Here is a 17,932-nt window from a genome sequence, read left to right as displayed (position 1 = left end):
CCGGAACGAGACGCCGGGAGCTGCAATCAAGGGAGGTGAGTATGTGGTTTTTTTTCTTTATTGCGGCAGCGGCGGCACAAATTTATGTGGAACATCTATGGGGCACAGTGAACGGTGCAGAGCACCGTATATGGCACAGCACAGCTATGGGGCACAGTGAACGGTGCAGAGCACCGTATATGGCACAGCACAGCTATGGGGCACAGTGAACGGTGCAGAGCACCGTATATGGCACAGCACAGCTATGGGGCACAGTGAACGGTGCAGAGCACCGTATATGGCACAGCACAGCTATGGGGCACAGTGAACGGTGCAGAGCACCGTATATGGCACAGCACAGCTATGGGGCACAGTGAACGGTGCAGAGCACCGTATATGGCACAGCACAGCTATGGGGCACAGTGAACGGTGCAGAGCACCGTATATGGCACAGCACAGCTATGGGGCACAGTGAACGGTGCAGAGCACCGTATATGGCACAGCACAGCTATGGGGCACAGTGAACGGTGCAGAGCACCGTATATGGCACAGCACAGCTATGGGGCACAGTGAACGGTGCAGAGCACCGTATATGGCACAGCACAGCTATGGGGCACAGTGAACGGTGCAGAGCACCGTATATGGCACAGCACAGCTATGGGGCACAGTGAACGGTGCAGAGCACCGTATATGGCACAGCACAGCTATGGGGTACAGTGAACGGTGCAGAGCACCGTATATGGCACAGCACAGCTATGGGGCACAGTGAACGGTGCAGAGCACCGTATATGGCACAGCACAGCTATGGGGCACAGTGAACGGTGCAGAGCACCGTATATGGCACAGCACAGCTATGGGGCACAGTGAACGGTGCAGAGCACCGTATATGGCACAGCACAGCTATGGGGCACAATGAACGGTGCAGGGCACCGTATATGGCACAGCTAGGGGGCACAATGAACGGTGCAGAGCACTATATGGTTCACACCTATGGGGAAATATGAACGGTGCAGAGCACTATATGGCACAGCTATGGGGAAATAATGATCTATTTTTATTTTTGAAATTCACCGGTAAATGCTGCATTTCCACCCTAGGCTTATACTCGAGTCAATAAGTTTTCCCAGTTTTTTGTGGCAAAATTAGGGGGGTCGGCTTATACTCGGGTCGGCTTATACTCGAGTATATACGGTACTCAAAATGGCCCTCGGCGTATTAAATGCTGTTTTCCATTCATCGCCCTGTTTAATACGCACAAGATAATACGAACCACGAAGATCTATCTTGGTGAACCAACTAGCCCCCTTAATCCGAGCAAACAAATCAGACAGCAGCGGCAAGGGGTACTGAAATTTGACCGTGATTTTATTTAGAAGGCGGTAATCAATACAAGGTCTCAACGAACCATCCTTCTTGGCCACAAAAAAGAACCCTGCTCCCAATGGTGACGACGACGGGCGAATATGACCCTTCTCCAAGGATTCCTTTACGTAACTCCGCATAGCGGCGTGCTCAGGCACAGACAAATTAAACAGTCGACCTTTAGGAAACTTACTACCAGGAATCAAATTGATAGCACAATCGCAATCCCTATGCGGAGGTAGGGCATCGGACTTGGGCTCATCAAATACATCCCGGTAATCCGACAAGAACTCTGGGACCTCAGAAGGGGTGGATGATGAAATAGACAGAAATGGAACATCACCATGTACCCCCTGACAACCCCAGCTGGACACAGACATAGATTTCCAATCCAATACTGGGTTATGGACTTGTAGCCATGGCAACCCCAACACGACCACATCATGCAGATTATGCAACACCAAAAAGCGAATATCCTCCTGATGCGCAGGAGCCATGCACATGGTCAATTGGGTCCAGTACTGGGGCTTATTCTTGGCCAAAGGCGTAGCATCAATTCCTCTCAATGGAATAGGATACTGCAAGGGCTCCAAGAAAAACCCACAGCGCCTAGCAAACTCCATGTCCATCAAATTCAGGGCAGCGCCTGAATCCACAAATGCCATGACAGAATAGGATGACAAAGAGCAGATCAAAGTAACGGACAAAAGAAATTTCGACTGTACCGTACCAATGGTGGCAGACCTAGCGAACCGCTTAGTGCGCTTAGGACAATCGGAGATAGCATGAGTGGAATCACCACAGTAAAAACACAGCCCATTCCGACGTCTGTGTTCTTGCCGTTCAGCTCTGGTCAAAGTCCTATCACATTGCATAGGTTCAGGTCTATGCTCAGATAATACCGCCAAATGGTGCACAGTTTTACGCTCACGCAAGCGTCGATCGATCTGAATGGCCAAAGACATAGACTCATCCAGACCAGCAGGCATAGGAAATCCAACCATGACATCCTTAAGGGCTTCAGAGAGACCTTTTCTGAAAATTGCTGCCAGAGCACATTCATTCCATTGAGTGAGCACAGACCACTTCCTAAACTTCTGACAATATATCTCTACCTCATCCTGACCCTGACACAGAGCCAGCAAATTTTTCTCTGCCTGATCCACTGAATTAGGTTCATCATAAAGCAATCCGAGCGCCAGAAAAAACGCATCAATATCACATAATGCAGGATCTCCTGGCGCAAGGGAAAATGCCCAGTCTTGAGGGTTGCCACGTAATAAAGAAATAATAATCTTAACTTGTTGAACTGGGTCACCAGAGGAGCGGGGTTTCAAAGCCAGAAACAGTTTGCAATTATTTTTGAAATTCAGAAACTTAGCTCTATCTCCAGAAAATAAATCAGGAATAGGAATTCTAGGTTCTAACATAGATTTCTGAACCACAATGTCTTGAATTTTTTGTACTCTTGCAGTGAGATGATCCACACAAGAAGACAGACCTTTAATGTCCATCACTACACCTGTGTCCTGAACCACCCAAATGTCTAGGGGAAAGGAAAGACAAAACACAGTGCAGAGAAAAAAAAATGGTCTCAGAACTTCTCCTTTCCCTCTATTGAGAAGCATTAGTACTTTGGGCCTCCAGTACTGTTATGAACTGGTGATTTAGAACCACAATGGACCTGGTGGTTAAGAGCACTGAAAATGACCTGATAGTTACTAATAACATAGGACGAGCTCTGAGACGTGAGAACTCTGCTGACCGCAATCCCTAATCCTATCACACCACACTAGAGGTAGCCGTGGAGCGCTCCTGACCAGACCTAGGCGCCTCGGGCACAGCCTGAGAAACTAGCTAGCCCTGAAGATAGAAAAATAAGCCTACCTTGCCTCAGAGAAATTCCCCAAAGGAAAAGGCAGCCCCCCACATATAATGACTGTGAGTAAAGATGAAAATACAAACACAGAGATGAAATAGATTTTAGCAAAGTGAGGCCCGACTTACTGAATAGACCGAGGATAGGAAAGATAGCTTTGCGGTCAGCACAAAAACCTACAAACAACCACGCAGAGGGCGCAAAAAGACCCTCCGCACCGACTAACGGTACGGAGGTGCTCCCTTTGCGTCCCAGAGCTTCCAGCAAGCAAGACAAACCAATATAGCAAGCTGGACAGAAAAAATAGCAAACAAAAGTAACACAAGCAGAACTTAGCTTATGCAGGGCAGACAGGCCACAAGAACGATCCAGGAGAGAGCAAGACCAATACTGGAACATTGACTGGAGGCCAGGAACAAAGAACTAGGTGGAGTTAAATAGAGCAGCACCTAACGACTTAACCTCGTCACCTGAGGAAGGAAACTCAGAAGCCGCAACCCCACTCACATCCACCAGAGGAAGCTCATGGACAGAACCAGCCGAAGTACCACTCATGACCACAAGAGGGAGCTTGACCACAGAATTCACAACACGCTTCCACCAGGATGCGGCATACACATCGGCCGAAGCCGGGGGCTAAATTTTTGCAGCCGGCCGGAGTGTTACCTCAGGAAGGTGGGCCACAGGGAAGCTGAGGCTGCCTGTCAGCATGTGAATATCCCACTGCAGAGGCCCATCGCTGATCCACTCACCATCGGAGCGCGTCCCGGCATGGAGCCGCCGCGATGACTGGGTTTCAGCGCCGAGGAAAGCGCGCGCACTCTACTGTTCTTCAGGTACTGCGTGGACGGTGCAGGGATAGAGGGGTAAGCCTCAATCAATCATCCCTTTGTTAGGGAGGTGGAGATGAACCGTCCGCCTCCTTGTGCCATCCGCTTTCACAGTGGTGGGACAGTAGGGGCTGCTCGGACGCCATAGAGAGTGGCCTCTGTACATCCACGGAGTTCAGCCCCCGGGGTGGACAGGGCCAGTTGTCCGGCATTAGGCCTGGCTCCAGGAGAGGATACATGGAGGCGACACTCCATGTGATCGCCTGCTGCTGGTGTGGGGAGATTGGGACTCGGAGGAACCGTCGCCCCTGAAGTGAGCTCAGGCATGGCTTCCCACATCGCAGGAGAGGGTACGGGGAGGTATACTCGCCGTGCTCGCCTGTTGATGATTCGGGGGAGATCGGAACCTTGAAAGGATCCGTCGCCCCCTTCACTCCGTTAATTAAAAAATAAAAATTTACAGAAAAGTAAATATAAAAACGTTTGGGTCTGAATCAGACCCAAGTGCCTCCCACGGACACTAAGCAAGAACTGGGTCTCTGGAAGCCAGCAGGTAGGTGTATATTGCAGGGGAGGAGAGAACTTTCTTTGTATCACTTAGTGGCAGCCTCCTAGTGGCAGCAGCAGCATACACCCACGGTCTGTGTCCCCCAATGAGGCGAAGGAGAAATACTTATTTTCCACCATAATTTACAAAATAAATCTTGCCAAATCAGGCACGGTGATTTTCTGGATTTGTTTTCTCATTTTGACTCTCATAGTTGTGGTCTACCTATGATGTCAATTACAGGCCTCTCTCATCTTTTTAAGTGGCAAAACTTGCACAATTGATGGCTGACTAAATACTTTTTTTCCCACTGTATATACAGTATCTCACACATACACTTTTATAGAGTTTGACAAGTAGTTAAGTTAGCGCTTTTTATATTAGCTGCTAAAATGTTTCCATTGGTGCCAGAGGAGATAATCACCTATTTGGTGATGCAGTAAAGTACGGAGCCACCCTTTCCTTCTCTCTGAAGCTGCTCACTACTCTTCTGGATGGGATATACCAGTGCAGAGAAGAGCCAGGTAAGGCTTCTTTCACACTTTTGTCGGTACGGGGCCATCACAAAGCGTCGGTGCAACGTTCTGACGGACAGTGGTGATTTTCTGCACAACGTGGGCAGCGGACGCAGTGTTTCAACGTGTCCGCTGCCCATAGTAAACTCCCAGGGAGGAGCGGGTGGAGTTACGGCCGTCTTTCAGCTTCTGTCACAATCCGTTGATTTTTGAAAAGGCAGGATCCTGCATTTTCCCATAGACTTGTATTAGCGACGGATTGTGACGGATGGCCATCGGTTTCATCCGTCTTTCACTGGATCCTGCATTAAAAAACGGTCCGTCGGGCAGAGAAAACGTTCAGAGGAATGTTTTTATTTTGCTCGTCGGAAAATCGGTCAGCGTCGCTGACTGTGAAAAGCAGGAATCCAGCGACAGGTCCCATCTTTTCAAAGAGCATACGTGGAAGAATTTCCCGTCAGGGAAATACTCTCTCGCTCTCTTTCTCTTTTTACTAGTAGTAACAAGATATGTTAAAAATAATTAAAAAAAAACAAAAAACGCAGTATTCTCACCTGCCGGCGTTCCCGCACAGCGATGCTCCCGGCAGCTAGAGTTCATAGTAATACATTGATTTCGCAATGTATTACTAGGAATGCTAGCTGCTGGGAGCATCGCTGCGCAGGAACGCCGGTAGGTGAGAATACTGCGATTTTTTTTTTTTACCTGGTTTGTGTTGTGTATGCGTTTTTGCAGCGGAAAACCGCTGCGAAAACACATACACAACAGGTGCACATAGCCTCGAAGGGTCCGTCAGAAAGACACATTTTCCACAATCTGCACAGGATCCGTCACTTCAACGTCTTGACGGATCCTGTGCAGATTTGGAAGCTGGAAGTGTGAAAGTAGCCTAAGAGAACGTGCCTGGCCTCTGTGTGCTCATCTGCAATAAGATGTGTGCATGTGCACTTTGCATTGCCAGTGTTGGTGCACATGCGCACACATATGAGGCAGCATTCGCGTAATCAGTAGCAGGGGAAGTCCCCAATGAGGGGGAGAAATCATGCACCAAGCTCTTGGACGCACCAAGCTCTTGGACACACCAAGGTGACACCGAAACCCCCTTATTTGAATATGAATTAAAGAGTTATTTTTTTAAAGCACTGTACACTGACAGGTACAGTGCTAGTATGAACTTTCTAGGAGCTAAATTCCCTATAGCACTGAACTGTTAATTTAAAGAGATTGTCCACTACATTTATATTGATGGCCTAACCTTAGGATAGGTCATCAATGCCTGATCGCTGGGATCCGACACCCAGCACTCCCGCCAATTAGCTTTTATTGTGTTTGCCAGAATTACTAACTTGGGGAGCTGGCTGTATACTTGTAGTGGCCGGATCTAGGTACTGCACATCTGTCTCCTATTCAAATCAATAGGAGGCGGATGTGTAGCACCTTGCAGCAGCCACTACAAGTAGATGGCCAGCTCCGCAAGCACTTCTGGCCAAGGGTCACTGCTGTTGACACCAATAGCAGCTGATCGGCAGGGGTCCTGGGTGTCAACCCCAGCCGATCCGACATTGATGACCTATCCTAATGATAGGTCATCAATATAAAAATAGTGGACAACCTCTTTAAGGCTACGATCAGACGGCTATACATTCTCATCTAATGAAAAATCAGATAACACTTGTGCAATGTAAATGCTGGTGTCTGCGAGCCCTGAGGGTTACGTGCCCACAATGCGGAAGTGGCAGCGCTTTGGACGCAGCACATGTTTGCTGCAATACAAAAAGACAGGCAGTGGACACAACTAGAGTATATACAATCACACAGATTCTTCTGGACTTGGACTTTGCAATTTCTGATAAACAGGTGTCACGTTAGCTTTGGGTTTTTGGTGCTCTGCATCGGTAGCATATAGCTGCATTATCCATATGGCAAAAGAGGAAAAATATATGCGGCACTCACCTGTTTGAAGCTGTATAATCGTGCTCTTTATTGGAAAGAAAAAGTGCATACATCCATTAGGACATCAGGTGTACAGGAGGGTGCGGTGATGGAGTCTGGACGACGGCCGTTTCTGTTGTGAATTCTGTGGCCAAGCTCCCTCCTGTGGTCGAGAGTGGTACTTCGGCTGGTTCTGTCTATGAGCTTCCTTTGGTGGATGAGAGTGGTACTGCGGCTTCTGAGTTTCCTTCCTCAGGTGATGAGGTTAAGTCGTTAGGTGCTGCTCTATTTAACTCCACCTGGTGCTTTGATCCTGGCCTCCAGTCAATGTTCTAGTATTGGTCTTGCTTCCTCCTGGATCGTTCCTGTGGCCTGTCTGTCCTGCATAAGCTAAGTTTTGCTTGTGTTATTTTTGTTTGCTATTTTTTCTGTCCAGCTTACTATATTGGTTTTTCTTGCTTGCTGGAAGCTCTGAGACGCAGAGGGAGCACCTCCGTACCGTTAGTCGGTGCGGAGGGTCTTTTTGCCCCTCTGCGTGGTTGTTTGTAGGTTTTTGTGTTGACCGCAAAGCTATCTTTCCTATCCTCGGTCTATTCAGTAAGTCGGGCCTCACTTTGCTAAATCTATTTCATCTCTGTGTTTGTATTTCATCTTTACTCACAGTCATTATATGTGGGGGGCTGCCTTTTCCTTTGGGGAATTTCTCTGAGGCAAGGTAGGCTTATTTTTCTATCTTCAGGGCTAGTTAGTTTCTCAGGCTGTGCCGAGTTGCATAGGGAGCGTTAGGCGCAATCCACGGCTACCTCTAGTGTGGTGTGATAGGATTAGGGATTGCGGTCAGCAGAGTTTCCACGTCTCAGAGCTCGTCCTATGTTTTTGGTAAATGTCAGGTCACTTTGTGTGCTCTGAACTTCAATGTCCATTGTGGTTCTGAATTACCTGTTCATAACACGTTTCGCACTGAATGTTTGCTGCGCCCAAAGTGCTGCTGTTGAACACAGGTAAATCGGCATGTGTTCACTGAACCGTGTGGATTCACCACGTCCGATACATTCTATTGGTAAAATTTCTCTTGCGGAGACTTGCGTCTCTGCAAGAGAAATTGACATGCTGCGGTCTGGAGACGTGCCACATGTCCATGTCCGCACGTAAGCCGCGGGCGTCGGTGCACGCATAGTGGGCATAGAATTTCTTGAAGTCTCATCCACTATGCTGTTTACATATGGTCACTGCGTGTTGGATGCTGCACAAGTATGCAGCGTCCAACCCACAGTATCTACTAATCGTGTGCACATACCCAAAAAGAAAAAAAAAACAAATGGGAGACATGTCTGTTTTTGATCAAAATCAAAAAATACAAAATCGCCCAATGTGGTATGAATCCATGGTAAAAAAAACAGAAAGCAATCATGCCACTAATCTGTCATCCAAGTACTGTATGTTTTTCACTGAGCCGTTGACAGAATATTCGAAAAACCTCTAGAATTACTTTTTCCATGAGAAAATCAGACGTGATTTGTAGAAATGAACGCAAGCACCAATTATGGATACAGCACACAAAGCAAACAAACAAAAAAAAGGTCAGGTTTTCACAAATAAGGGGGAAAGATGGCGGACAGCCTGGGGACAGGACAGTGCGCGCTTTGTCTCATTCACATTGCTTTTTGGATCACTTCTAATACTTATCTGGGGCTCAGTAAGGGTTTATGTAGATGATATTCACTGCAGGAATACATACAGGAAAGTAGGAGACCTCTGAGCATTCTATACCCGTGGATGTCCAAGGTGAATTGAACAATCGGGCTCATGGATTCAGGCATCCAAAATGTGAATAATGGGCAATTATTTGTAAACTTCATTAATGTGCAACAAGTGGCCATTTATTTATTGATCGGCGCTTTATTTCAGTCAGTCGGACTTTGCTTCCACATCAGATATAGACTGCATTAGGGTTATTAAATAGAAATTAGCCTGGAAAACTAATCACTGGATGCATTTAATTGAACAGTAACAAAACAATGCAAACTGAAGCCCGTAAAGGTTATGTGCGTCTGCAAAATCCTCTGACGTCATTGACCAATTGAGCCCCCCCCCCATTCACTGGAACAAAGGGGCTGTCGCTCTAGTGCGCCTGTCTGTCGATAATCTCCCGAGAAAACAAAAGGATTCAGTGTTAAAATTTAACATGTCTGATCCTTCTTTTTCACACTGTTGGGGAGAGTCAGGAGGACCCCAGGTACATAAGATGGTCGGTCAGCCCCGCTATATATTGTCAAGATCAATAGACTTTGCTCTAATGCCCAAAAAATCTTAATGGTGAATGGACATAAGACTTTGTGCCCATGATGAGCTCTTATTGCGTTTGTGACACAGCGTTTTACAGTTCCAGCAAAGTGGATGGAATTCATAGAAATCTCCTGCCCACTGTGCTTCTTTTATATTCTGTGTAAACTGAACTGCGGTGCGTTTTTCCAATTCGCATTAGGTCAATCTCTCATGGGTACGTGGAGTTGTATGTGCAAAATTTCCCCATACACTTGCATTAGATGTGGAAAATCAGCAGGTAAAAAATTGACATGTTTTTAGTCGGTTTCCGCAGTGGAAATGCATACAAATATGCATGTAATCCGCACCCGAGAATGTCAAATACCAGGAAATTTCAAAAACAAAGCTGCTTTATTTAAATCCTGACGCATCAGAGACAAAATGCAGCGTAAAAAACGCATTAAAAAAACGCAAGTACGGTAACCTAAATTTACAAAATAGTTGCAGAAATTCGGCAACATCAAAAAACAGGAAGCACTCATATGCCACTAACCTGTCAAATACTGATTTTGGGAATGTAGCCCTAAACTTCCAAAAGTATCATATTCACTGTACACACTGATAGTGATCTCGCTTATGACTTCAATAGGGGGATATTTGAGGAAAGCCAGATACGGACAGACTGTAGGTCTCCTGACCCAAACTCAACAGCCTCATAAGTATATATGAGGATGTCGCGTTAGGGTCCTGTTTTTTAAACAAGAAGTCCGAACTCATCAGACAAGATGCAGATAGGTGGGCACCACCAAATTAAGTAGAAAAAAGGGGGAAGGGGAAATGCAAATTTAAAATTATTTTTTAAATTTTACAGCTAATACAAGCAATAAAGAAATTAATTTTTTGGATTTAATTTTTTTTTTATAGAAAATGATGTTATTCAAACTACTTTATACCACAAACCTACTGATTCGAATAATTACATCTCATTGAATAGCTGTCATCTACCTAGTTGGCTCTTAAACATCCCCAAAAGTCAATTTATAAGAGCCCATGGAAATTGCTCTAAACCAGAAGACTTTAATAAAGAGACGGACATTTTGATAGAGAGATTTAACCAAAAAGGATATGACAAACAAACCTTGATACAAATCAAAGAACAGGTGGGAAAACAACCAAGAGAGAAATTACTCAAACAAAAGGAGAAAAATATTAAAAACTTGAAAAACGATGAAGTCCCAATAATAACTCAATATAATTCCAATAGCAACATCTTGAAAAAAATTATAAAGAAACATTGGAATATATTAAAGGAGGACAAGGTGATTGGTGAGTCATTAGCAGAGCATCCCAGATTTGTTTACAAAAGGGCAAATAATCTGGGCAACATAATAGCCCCTACAATACGTAAATCAGGGGTGTCAAACTGCATTCCTCGAGGGCCGCAAACCATGCAGGTTTTCAAGATTTCCTTAGCTTTGCACAAGGTGCTGCAATCATTATGTGTGTATTAAATTATCACCTGTGCAGTACAAGGAAATCCTGAAAACATGACCTGTTTGCAGCCCTTGAGGAATGCAGTTTGACAGCCCTGACGTAAACCTTTGTCTCTAACAGTCCCACATACACTAAAGACTCTATCTGTTTTTTTTTCCCTGTAAGAAATGTTTACCTTGTAAAAAACTAAATACGAAGAAACAAATCAGTATTGCCAATCAATCAGAAGAAGCAAATATTAAGGGCTTTATAACCTGTTCAATTCAAGGAGTAATTTATGGGACTAAATGCCCGTGTGAGAAATTATATATAGGGCGTACCATACGATCAATGAGTGTGCGTATTGGAGAACATTTACACAATATCAGCAAACAATTTATGGGCCACCTTTTATCACAACATTTGGAGAAATATCATGGAGGTTCAATAAAAGATATCGTGGTCACTGGTATTAAAATAGTAAAGAAGAGCTGGCGTAAGGGTAACTTTATTCACCAAATGTCAAGGGAAGAGAGTAAGTGGATATTCGAGATGAATACGCTGATGCCCAATGGTCTCAACAGCGAAACTGAACTATTTGCCTTTAATAAGTAAACTTAGCACCTATATGCGTTACAGCAGGGGTGTCAAACTGCATTCCGCGAGGGCTGCAAACAGGTCATGTTTTCAGGATTTCCTTGTATTGCACAGGTGATAATTTAATCACCTGCACAGAATGATTCCAGCACCTCGTGTAATGCAAAGGAAATCTTGAAAACACGCATGGTCTGAGGCCCTCGAGGAATGCAGTTTGACACCCCTGCGTTACAGGATATATAAGCACCTATGATGCGCACTGGACCATCCCTGAGGAAGGAATCAGTTGATTCCGAAACGCGTCGGATTGGATTTTGGTCCTAGGTGCACTCCGTAAGCCAGTCACGTGAAGTACCACGTGACCGTGACGTCACGCAAGGTCCTGCAGCTCCTCTGCACCTTGCCGGCAAATACTATCAAAATACGCAGGCTTTTGCCCAGACGCCAGGAGCATTGGAGTGCAACACATGAGGTAAAGGGTGCCTGTCACCGGCCGGGACAGGAACAAAAAAAAATTCTCCCCTCTTAGAAATATTAAGAACTGTCGCTTGTCAGATAGTTGGGAAACTTTTTTGTGGACATTAAGATACTGTCATTTATTGACCACAAGGACCTTTTTGGATAACAGAGCCGCAAGACGTATGCTGCATTCATCCAGCTAAAGGTAATTGGCAAATCAACAGTTATATATAGCATTTATTGTATGGCAACATATCTTTTTATTAATAGTTCCTTAAAAATCATTGGGTCCTTTGGCGCAAATATATATATCTTGCGTTTTTGGTGTATTTAATTAATTATCCACTCTCTATATAGATTTGATTAATTCCACACATTAAAGTGATTATGATGAGTAAAGAACACCACAATGGTGTATTAAATTATATCCTCACATTTGTAAGAGTGAGCTAAATTAGACTTCTTTGGTGTATTGGGGGGCTCTATACAGAGTGTCATCCATAATAAATGGGTGCCTTATATGGGTAATGATATCAACCAGTAAAGGATGGCAGGTAGTATAAATTCATATAGAAGTGCATGTTAAAATATGATATGGAGCTGCTAGATGTATAGTCAGATTTCCTGACAGCAGCGCCGATGACCCCCGGTCTTATCCGCTCTGATGTTCACTATGGTGATAGTCGGCACTAACGCTCCGCCGCTATACAACGTATGCAGCTGAGAGCAGGAGCGGCTGGCTTGATGAAAGCTGACGCTCGATTAACATGCACTTACAGGGAGAGACAGCACGCTGGTTAATCAAGCATGCTGACTCCCCTGTTAAAGTGCCTGCGTCTCATACATTTAGAGACCATACGGGGATCAGAGTGACGCGCTAGCTCCTTAAAAATAAGTGCCCGTGTCTCATACAATTGGAGACCCTGCGTGGATAGGAGCAGCGTGGTGCAATTGAGTAACAGTGTGCCAGTATCACTCTGAGATCATTACATCACAGGATTACGTCCCTGACCTGCGTTTCGCCGGGAAAACCAGCTTTCTCTAAGGGTCTTTTTTAAACCATGGCTGCTCTGGACATTGTGGTCCATACATTGACTGCCAATTTCAGATGTGTGAAGATGGCCTAATAGTCAACATCAGGTACTAAAAGTATCTCTAGATGTTGAGTCAATTTTCTATTTTACAGATCTTTTGCATTCAATAAGTTGTCCTTGGGGGTCCTGACACTTTATACCCCCCCCCCCCCCGGGTCCTGATACTATATACACTTTCCCCCGGGGAAAAGATTTTGGGAAATGACATTGTTACTCTCCTAGAAGAGTCCTACAGTCAGGTCAGATGTGGCACCAGCAGCGCATACATGGACAGTCTAAGGCGTCTCACATAACCATTCACTAACACTTTAGATTGAAACGTTGTCACTTGTTCAAAATTTATATTTGCTGATAAGAAAACCGGTCATTTCTTGTTCGCAATCCCAAAGCCAATGGATTTCAGCACTTACCTGCGCCCTCGCTGATGTTGGACAGCCTGGCACGCCGTCTGCATAAAGACGATGCCCCGTACCTCTGTAACCTCCAGCACCTCCTGATAGTCTTGGAGCACTTGACAGTCGGGGACCACATAATGCGTAAGATCTTCAGACAACAGCTTCCCATCTTAGAGAACACAGGATGCAAAGAAGAAAATATCTATAAATAAGTGACAATATAATATGTGCAATGGCTGAACATAACCATGGGTATAAATCCGCAGGGTGCACAAGCTTAGATTTCCCCAATGTGCCTCAGTATTGGGTCTGACAGGATGGTGAGCTATGCTTACAGGTGAATGGAACCTATTGGTCTGGTACATCCACAGGAAAGGCCATAAATGTCCGACAGGTGCGGGAGCATAAGATATCGTCCTGCAGACATGAATGACGTGAACCCCCATTCCTAGACAGTCGTGGGCACCACCTCGCCATACCCTGAGGATGTACCACAGACCCCTAAGGCTATGTGCACACGACGTTGCTGAATTGCCGTGGAAATTTCTGCGGCAATGCCGCAACTCCCTGCCGCGGGTAAAACGCATGCAGAATTGGCATGCGTATTCCCGCTAAACACTAGCATTTTACAAGCGTAATTAGCTTGCAGAATGCTATCGTTTTCCAAGCGATCTGTAGCATCACTTGGAAAACTGATTGACAGGTCGGTCACACTTGTCAAACATAGTGTTTGACAAGTGTGACCAACTTTTTACTATTGATGCAGCATCAATAGTAAAAAGATATAATGTTAAAAATAATTTTTAAAAAATTAAAACTCATGAAATTCCTTCCGGCGGCCCCCGCAGCCCTCCAGCTCCTCGCGATGCTCCCGTTCCCAGTGATGCCTTGCGGCAATGACCCCCGATGACGTAGCATCACGCGAGACTGCACGTCATGACAGGTCATTGCCGCAAAGCATCCCTGGACACGGGAGCATCGCGAGGAGCGGGAAGGCTGCAGGGGATGCCGGAAGGTGAGAATATCATGATTTTTTATTTTAATTCTTTTTTTTAACAGGTATATAGTTCCCAGGGCCTGGCGGAAAGTCTCCGCTCCTCCACCCGCACAGCCCCATGCGGAAAGTAAGCGGATCAATGCATTCCTATGTGTGCAGAATCGCCGCGATTCCACACAAAGAATGAACATGCTGTGGATTTTTCTGTGATGTGATTCTGACGTGGAAAAATACGCAGCATTAGCACAGCATTGCGGAATCCCATTGACTTCAATGGGCAGTGTTGTGTATGTGTTTTCGCTGCAAAAACGCATACAATCCGCAATGCGTGCACATAGTCCAAGATGGCAGGAGCGGCCGGCATTTCCAGGTATATAGAGATGTGGACGGGAGGGACCGTGGGCTAGGACCGGAGGGGCACAGTGACCGCAGGGCATCCATCTGTACCAGGAGCACAACAACTCCCAGAAGAGCAGAGCACAGAGTCTCCACAGGATGAGATCCTCAGGGAAAGGCACCTCCCGTGATGGAGGGGGACACATATATATATACATACAGCCATGGCGGGGCAGCTCTCACCCCGGGCACAGGTCTGGCACCGCGGACTCCCGCAGCGGACGTCCTCCCTCAGGTAATGTTCTCGCACCGCCCGCAGTGTCCTGCCCCGCTGTATCTTCAGGTGGAGGATCCGCTCGGTCTTTAGCATAGTTACGGCCTAGTACAGCCCGAGCCGGGGCCTTTCCTGCCTCTCCAAGCCCGGAAACGTGTGGCCTCCCTCCAACAACAGCACAGGGAGACACGCCCACCAGACACGCCCACATACTCATGTTGTGAAACCTTAGACGCTCCCAGTGCTGTGTATATGTCACGTGCAAGTGTGTAACCATGGCAATAAGGAGACGCCCATCTTACCCATCCCGTGACCCGCAGGCAGAGAGAGCAGTGCCATGTACTGTGCTGCGCCGTGTGTCTCCGCTCTCTGTCTCTATTATCTATTTCGCCCTCTCTGTTTCTCCGCAGAGATCCATATAGGTTAAAATAAAATATCTTTATTGATAATACTATATAAAAACATACAAAAAGACAAACCCGATATAGAGCAACGAAGTGTCCTATGGGAGGTGAGACCTCACGCACCATAAATAGAGCTCATCAACTAATCAATCAATATCTTACTCAGGCTGCCACTAGATGAGAAGGCTGTATAATCTCATGATAAATAAGACATAATTCAGAATGAAGAAATACAAGGGATTATTAGGATTATTTAGTCTAGAAAAAAGACGACTGAGGGGCGATCTAATAACCATGTATAAGTATATAAGGGGACAATACAAATATCTCGCTGAGGATCTGTTTATACCAAGGAAGGTGACGGGCACAAGGGGGCATTCTTTGCGTCTGGAGGAGAGAAGGTTTTTCCACCAACATAGAAGAGGATTCTTTACTGTTAGGGCAGTGAGAATCTGGAATTGCTTGCCTGAGGAGGTGGTGATGGCGAACTCAGTCGAGGGGTTCAAGAGAGGCCTGGATGTCTTCCTGGAGCAGAACAATATTGTATCATACAATTATTAGGTTCTGTAGAAGGACGTAGATCTGGGGATTTATTATGATGGAATATAGGCTGAACTGGATGGACAAATGTCTTTTTTCGGCCTTACTAACTATGTTACTATGTTACTATGTAAGTGGGGACCCTGATGCCACCATGTGCCTAGGCAATAACCTTGTCCACGTACTAAATACTATGTCATATAACTAATCTTCCATCTAGTAAACCATGTTGCGGACATACAGCCAGTAGTGCAAATAAATGAAATATTACCTTAGGTGTGATGTGTCTCAGCTCCCATGTGCGCCCCAACGCGCGTTTCGCCCAAGCTTCTTCCGGGGGCGTGATTTGTGTGAGGACATGACCAAGGTTATATGTAACCCGCCACCAATAGCGATTCGGAATAAAATAAGGGGGCGTGACCGCAGACATAGATGTATGTCCCCTGTTGTGAATTCTGTGGTCGAGCTACCTCCTGTGGTCATGAGTGGTACTTCGGCTGGTTCTGTCTATGAGCTTCCTCTGGTGGATGTGAGTGGGGCTGCGGCTTCTGAGTTTCCTTCCTCAGGTGACAAGGTTAAGTCGTTAGGTGCTGCTCTATTTAACTCCACCTAGTTCTTTGTTCCTTGCCTCCAGTCAATGTTCCAGTATTGGTCTTGCTCTCTCCTGGATCGTCTTGTGGCCTGTCTGCCCTGCATAAGCTAAGTTCTGCTTGTGTTACTTTTGTTTGCTATTTTTTCTGTCCAGCTTGCTATATTGGTTTTTCTTGCTTGCTGGAAGCTCTGGGACGCAGAGGAAGCACCTCCGTGCCGTTAGTCGGTACGGAGGGTCTTTTTGCGCCCTCTGCGTGGTTGTTTGTAGGTTTTTGTGCTGACCGCAAAGCTATCTTTACTATCCTCGGTCTATTCAGTAAGTCGGGCCTCACTTTGCTAAAACCTATTTTATCTCTGTGTTTGTATTTTCATCTTTACTCACAGTCATTATGTGTGGGGGGCTGCCTTTTCCTTTGGGGAATTTCTCTGAGGCAAGGTAGGCTTATTTTTCTATCTTCAGGGCTAGCTAGTTTCTCAGGCTGTGCCCGAGGCGCCTAGGTCTGGTCAGGAGCGCTCCACGGCTACCTCTAGTGTGGTGTGATAGGATTAGGGATTGCGGTCAGCAGAGTTCCCACGTCTCAGAGCTTGTCCTATGTTATTAGTAACTATCAGGTCACTTTGTGTGCTCTTAACCACCAGGTCCATTGTGTTTCTGAATCACCAGTTCATAACAGTCCCCCTTACCTATCGGCGCATGCGGCCCCAGCCTGCTCCGGACACATACCAAAGCATTTCCGGGGCAGCGCTCTACTGGAACGCAAGCTGAATCGCAAGCGTCTCCAGACAAGAGCGCTCCCGGAAATGCACGGAGCTATGACCATGGAGCGCATGCGCACAGCCCAGGGGACATAGCGTCATATGACGAAAGGGCCTACCACCATATTGCTCCCGGGAATGTACGGAGCTAGAACAAAGGAGCGCATGCCACAGCCCTGAAGACATAAACGCCCAGAGACAAAGGGGGCCGACATTCAACAGGCAACTGGAAATTAACTATTAGTGCATAGAAAAGAATAAGTGAATAAGAGCATAAATAAAATGATTTCAAAACCATGTGCAAGTTATTACATAGGTATAATGAATAGATAGTCAATTAGATAGTCACGTAGTATAGTGATAAAATAGTTATACAGGTCTTATAACTCATATTGGGTAAGTGAACGATATATATGTGGTATCATAACCTATAAAGAAGTGAATCAAGACGCAGAAAGGGAGTGATGTGAATACAAAAACTGGTGATACCGAGGGGAGTGATAGGAATACATTATTTTATTAAAATAAAATACATCTAGGGTACAACAAAAATCCCCTATAAAGTGCCAATGTGCTCTACATACATACATGAAATTTATCTCAGACTATCCTTAAAATCGACACGGTTATTATAAAAAACCCTAATCCCTATTATCTATATACACATTAGTACTGTATAAGTGATAGATAAATAAAACCTATATGTA

At 45.7% G+C, this 17,932-nt stretch overlaps 1 protein-coding gene across 2 annotated transcripts in view; it reads right to left on the bottom strand.

Annotated features, from left to right (window-relative positions):
• DIS3L (DIS3 like exosome 3'-5' exoribonuclease) overlaps positions 1–15,122 on the bottom strand; it is an 88,777-nt gene extending 73,655 nt beyond the window's left edge. Inside the window, exons 1-2 of one of the 2 annotated variants that reach the window (XM_069766392.1) lie at positions 14,904–15,122; positions 13,343–13,496 (exon numbers count right to left, since the gene is read on the bottom strand). In XM_069766392.1, coding sequence (XP_069622493.1) covers positions 13,343–13,496; positions 14,904–15,030 — 281 coding nt within the window. In that variant the 5' untranslated portion in view covers positions 15,031–15,122. The remainder of the gene's footprint in view (positions 1–13,342; positions 13,497–14,903) is intronic. The other variant, XM_069766391.1, reaches the window with a different exon arrangement.
• Positions 15,123–17,932: the final 2,810 nt, after the last annotated feature.

The sequence above is a fragment of the Ranitomeya imitator genome, chromosome 4, assembly GCF_032444005.1.
Source record: "Ranitomeya imitator isolate aRanImi1 chromosome 4, aRanImi1.pri, whole genome shotgun sequence".
NCBI lineage: Eukaryota > Metazoa > Chordata > Amphibia > Anura > Dendrobatidae > Ranitomeya > Ranitomeya imitator.
Note: the sequence above shows the minus strand (reverse complement) of the source record. Positions and strands in the feature narration are given on the sequence as shown.